Source organism: Ictalurus punctatus, chromosome 1, assembly GCF_001660625.3.
Source record: "Ictalurus punctatus breed USDA103 chromosome 1, Coco_2.0, whole genome shotgun sequence".
NCBI lineage: Eukaryota > Metazoa > Chordata > Actinopteri > Siluriformes > Ictaluridae > Ictalurus > Ictalurus punctatus.
Genome location: NC_030416.2, coordinates 36,356,568 through 36,361,567, shown reverse-complemented (window position 1 = coordinate 36,361,567; position 5,000 = coordinate 36,356,568). Strand labels below are relative to the sequence as shown.

At 48.8% G+C, this 5,000-nt stretch overlaps 1 protein-coding gene across 7 annotated transcripts in view; it reads right to left on the bottom strand.

Annotated features, from left to right (window-relative positions):
* Window positions 1-4,542, bottom strand: part of col11a1a (collagen, type XI, alpha 1a) — a 118,354-nt gene extending 113,812 nt beyond the window's left edge. For 5 of the 7 annotated variants that reach the window (XM_017470687.3, XM_017470764.3, XM_017470830.3 and 2 more), the window contains exon 1: window positions 3,962-4,541. In XM_017470687.3, coding sequence (XP_017326176.1) covers window positions 3,962-4,091 — 130 coding nt within the window. In that variant the 5' untranslated portion in view covers window positions 4,092-4,541. Of the gene's footprint in view, window positions 1-3,961 lie in introns of all 7 variants that reach the window. The other 2 variants (XM_017470521.3, XM_017470608.3) reach the window with 1 other exon arrangement.
* Between the last annotated feature and the right edge of the window lie 458 nt (window positions 4,543-5,000).

The following is a 5,000-nucleotide window of genomic DNA, read 5'->3' as shown; positions in this document are numbered from 1 at the left end:
AAAGGAACTGCAACCAGCACTAATAGAGGTCCATTAGGGCAGGAATCCCTTACTCACAGATTGAGCTAGTTCCAAAATACTCCAAGGCCACTAAGTTCTTGTTTTATAGCAAATAATCTGAATTAAATGCCATAAATTTCCACAAGCTAATATAACGTGTAAGTGCAGACAGCGTGTCTGTGATGTACAGAACCATTTAAGATATACTGTAAAGACTGGGAGAGCGAAAGAGCGGTTACTGAGTGGATATCTGTACATCAGAAATGTGTGTGCTCCATGGTGACCTTGTTTCCCCACGCGAAGGCTGAGAAGAAGATGAGAAAGGTTTTTTTTGGGTGGCTGGGGTGGGGGGGGGGGGTGTCATTAGTTTCAGGTCTATTGTATGGTTTTGGATGTAGCTAGGTTGGAAATGTTGCTAAAACCTGGCACACACACCTGCTGTACCTGCTCAAAGTGAAATGACGAGCTGATTACTCTAAAAATGCGCTTGATATGAGCAATAGCGTAGGTAAAGAGTGATAGCCTCTCGACTGTGTTCACAAGCCCCGATGTTCTCGCAGAAACCTTCAAACCTTGTCGCTGGAGTGCTACATCTTTCGTATGTATCTTCATACCTTTAAGGCACATAAACTGGACACACGGACACACGGACACACGTACACACGTACACACGGACACACGGACACACGGACACATGCACCTTCCCAGGTAAAAGATACACATTATAGAAACTTAATGGTTCAACCTGAGCGACGAGGAGTAGGACGGTCCGATACCTCTGTTTCTCAGAGTTAAGGTGTGTGTGTGTGTCAATCGGAAATAAATCACGGTCGGTCTGAGATCAAACACACACACACACACACACACACACACATTATAATATGACTACTCTTAACATATCACGCTCGCTGGGAGGCGTCGAAAAAAAGGAAGGGAAGGTTAACGAGGGACGGAGGGAGGGACCGTTATTCCCACTTCAGTAAATCCTCTCGTCAGGATTTCGATCATCATGCTAAACAGGAGATCATAAGAGCGGCACGTGTCACGTGGAAACACGCGCAATCATCCAGGTTTGAGCCGAACACGTAAACGTTGTGGATTTCGGTTCGACGCGTCGGAGTGGAAAGACGCGGACCTTTTCACCTGCAGCTCCCTGAGACTCCGCTAATGTATTCAGTCGGAGACTCCCTCGCTCCCTCCTCCCTCCCTCCCTCCCTTCCTCCGTCGCTCCTTACCCCCCTCTTTGACACACGCTTGCCGTTTAAACAAGACGGCATTTATGCCACTGAGTAAACTCTGTGTAAAAAAAAAAAAAAAGCAAGAAAAATCCCCTCTTTTCCCCCCACCTGTGGACCAACGCTCCGTGTAGGCGCTCCGCTCTCGCCGCTCCTTACAGTCCTGAATCGTTTCTGTATGACACGGACATACGAGATGCTATTAGAGGACATCAGAAAGGACGCACGGAGCTGCCAAAAGCAGCAAAGGGTTGAGGGGAGATGGGTGAAACGTGAGCATTGTTCAGAGGAATGCGCACTCGAGTCGGTCCGAGCCCCGGGGGCCGAGGGAAAAACGTGTCTGTACGCAGCGAGCCTGCAGAAATATCTTCACGAGTTACGCATGAACTCAGACAGACCTGAGGCTCGCGGCGCTAATCGAGTCGAAGTCATCATGTGGCGTAAAAGACGCGACGATGTCACTAACGGTCAATATGGCCATGATAAATTCTCATGTGACGTCTTTATTAGGACGCTAGCTGATGAGGCGATAATGTTTATGATGGTGTATCGTGTGACAAAGCTCAAGTGCATCGTCTCGCCGCTTTGTTCTCGCGTGTCGGACGCGTCGCCAATCCCTGCTAAGGCCCGAATGTGCGCTGCTCTTTGAACTAAAATAATAGGGATGAGCGCACAGGACCATCATCAGGTAACGGCGGGGAAACGCAGGACAACACGGCCTTGTCTCAACACACACACACGCGCACACACACGCGCGCGCGCGCGCACACACAGAGCACCCAAAGTTTACCCGACGTTCCTCGATGGTCTTGGGTGATGACTGGGTGCGTGTGGAGATATGGGTGCGTTTCCAATCGGAGCTCGTCTAAAATGGTGTAATGTACTGGGCTCTGACCGCCACACACACGCTGCAAGGCTCCTGCGAATCTTCTGCACATTAGGACACTCCAGGATTCATCCCTCAAAGTGATCCGGCTCCATTCATGTTCCAAATCCTTAATTGCTACGCTGGTGCTTTATTGAGGCACGCCCATAATGAGCAGCCTGCGAGAGCTTCAATTACAACGCAGGATCATTTGATCTCTCATTAATATCAGACACACGGCTCTCAGAGGACACTAATTGCAGGGAAACCTGTCCAGACCCTTCCCGATTTAAACCTAGCATCTGAGCTCGTCTCTCTCTCTCTCTCTCTCTCTCTTACTCTCTTACTCTCTTACTCTCTTGCTCTATCTCTCTCTCTCTCTCTCTCTCCCTCTCTCTCTCTTGCTCTCTTGCTCTATCTCTCTCTCTCTCTCTTGCTCTCCCTCTCTCTCTCTCTCTCTCTTGCTCTCCCTCTCTCTCTTGTCCTCTCTCACGCTCTCTCTCTCTCTTGCCCTTTCTCTCTCTCTCTCCCTCTCTCTCTTGCTCTCTCTCTATCTTGCCCTCTCTCTCTCTCTCTTGCTCTCTCTCTCTCTTGCTCTCTCTCTCTCTCGCTCTCTCTCTATCTCTTGCTCTATCTCTCTCTCTCTCTCTCACTCTCTCTCTCACCCTCTCTCTCTCTCTCTCTCTCTCTCTCTCTCGCCCTCTCTCTCACTCTCTCTCTCTCTCTCTCTCTCTCTCGCCCTCTCTCTCACCCTCTCTCTCTCTCTCTCTCTCTCTCTCTCTCTCTCCCTCTCTCTCACTCTCTCTCTCTCTCTCTCTCTCTCTCTCGCCCTCTCTCTCGCCCTCTCTCTCTCCCTCTCTCTCTCTCTCTCTCTCTCTCTCTCTCTCTGCACTCAGCTGGTAGGATTGTTGCCGGACGACATGCTGAAAAATTCTTCCCCTCAGTGCGAGACAGGGATCTGAAAGCCGTGAGGAATTTCTCCCCGTGTCCACACACACACCTAACGGACCACTCGCTCAAACAAAGAGCCTTTTTAACAAAAAAAAAAAAAAAAAAAAAAATTTGCCACGGCGTAAATCTTAAAAACGTCTTCTCAAAGGATGCCGTCTGAGCGCATTCCTGCTCCCTCGCCTCACTACCATGCTGGAGGACTGAGGTTTCGTGCACTTGACTAAATTCAGTCACCTTTTTTGAAGGAGTCCTCACACACACACACACACACACACACACACTCATTCATTATTGTATATAAAGTTGTAAAAAGCTTCACCATTTGGAGGTTTAATTAACACTTCCTCTGAATTCCGTCACATGATTCACATTTACGCCCAGCAGCTGTATTTTTTTGTCACGCGCACATCTTTACACGTATTTCATTAAAATACGGTAATAGAGATGGGTTTGAATCCAGCTGTGCAGCATTCCTAACATCCCAAAGGGCTTCCAAATTTGGGATTACACACACTCCACGCTTCGTCACAGACATGAAATTAAAGTTAATTGAACACTCTCACGTTGGGTAGATTTTAAAAAGAAAAGAAAAGAAAAGATGTTCATTTGCGCGCCATAATGAGTTCTTCTGTTTCTCCTTCGTGAGGAACCTGTAGATATTCTATGCAATTTCTAAAAACATCAAAATAAAAAAGTGTTAGAAAGTAGAAAGCCTGAAGCATTACTGATGAAGAATTAGTCCTTAGGGTTAAATAATACTTGCTGTAAGTGAGGATAAGTGTTCGTGGTGCACGCGGCATGATGTTAGAACATCTGAAGGTCCTGCAGATGCGCTATGGGTAAAATCTGTCTAGACATCTTGTCTGTCTATCTGTCTGGATAGCTATGAAAACTTTTTGGAGATGTTTACCTGCTCGGACATGTGGAGCTCGGAGCGCAAGGATGAAGGACGAGGCGAGGACGATGAGGAGAGGTTTGGTCGTGATGTCCAGAAGCCAGCTTTTCGTCCTCCACCTGGTGGACCACCGCTGGGTCTCCATGGTGGACGGAGAAGCGAGATGCCGGACGAACCTCGCGAAAGTGTACGGCTTCGCAAAAACCGTTTCCGACTAAAAACACACACACCGCGCGCGCGCACACGCGCACACACACACACGCACACAGCACGCGCGCGCGCAGGCACACACACACACACACACACAAACACCACCACCACACACACACACACGCACACACACCAGGCAGTCCCTCCAGAAAGCTCTAGAGCTCTACAGAGCCATAAGGAGCAGGGTTTTGAGCAGGTTCTCCTCACGGCCGGCTCGCGCGCTCTTCCAAACCCCCACAACTTCCAAGACGCTTTCCACGCATGTGTGTGCGTGCGCGCGCGTGAGTCCCCGCAACTTTTTGCCCAGCCCACGGGGCTTTAATCAGGACGCACGGAGGCACATCTGATCTCTACACCCCCTTCTTCACACACACACACACACACACACACTCATACACACCGACAGGAGGGCCGAGCCAGAGAAGACCTACCATTACACAGAAAAAAAATGACAAGGGAGGGCGGAAAGAAACAGCTCTGATGAACAAATAAAGGGGGGCAGCACGGAGACTCCGGGCCGAGGATCCACCCCCGAGCCCCCCAACACACCGCCCCCACCCCCACACACCGCGCGCATCCACGACTCACCCCATTGAACCGACTCTTAAAATAATTCCGCAACCCCATATCGAACTAAGCAATTCGTGTCAATCTACTGACTCGACTCTTTTAAAAACGATCCCGAAATCCTGAATCGAATCGATTATTTAAAAAAAAAAGACCACCCTAAACCGAATCGATCATTTTAAATTATACTGAATCGATTCTTTTTTTAAAGAACCCTGAAACGAATCGAATCTTGTAAGTAAAATAAAAAAGAACCCCCCAAACTGAATCGAATCGA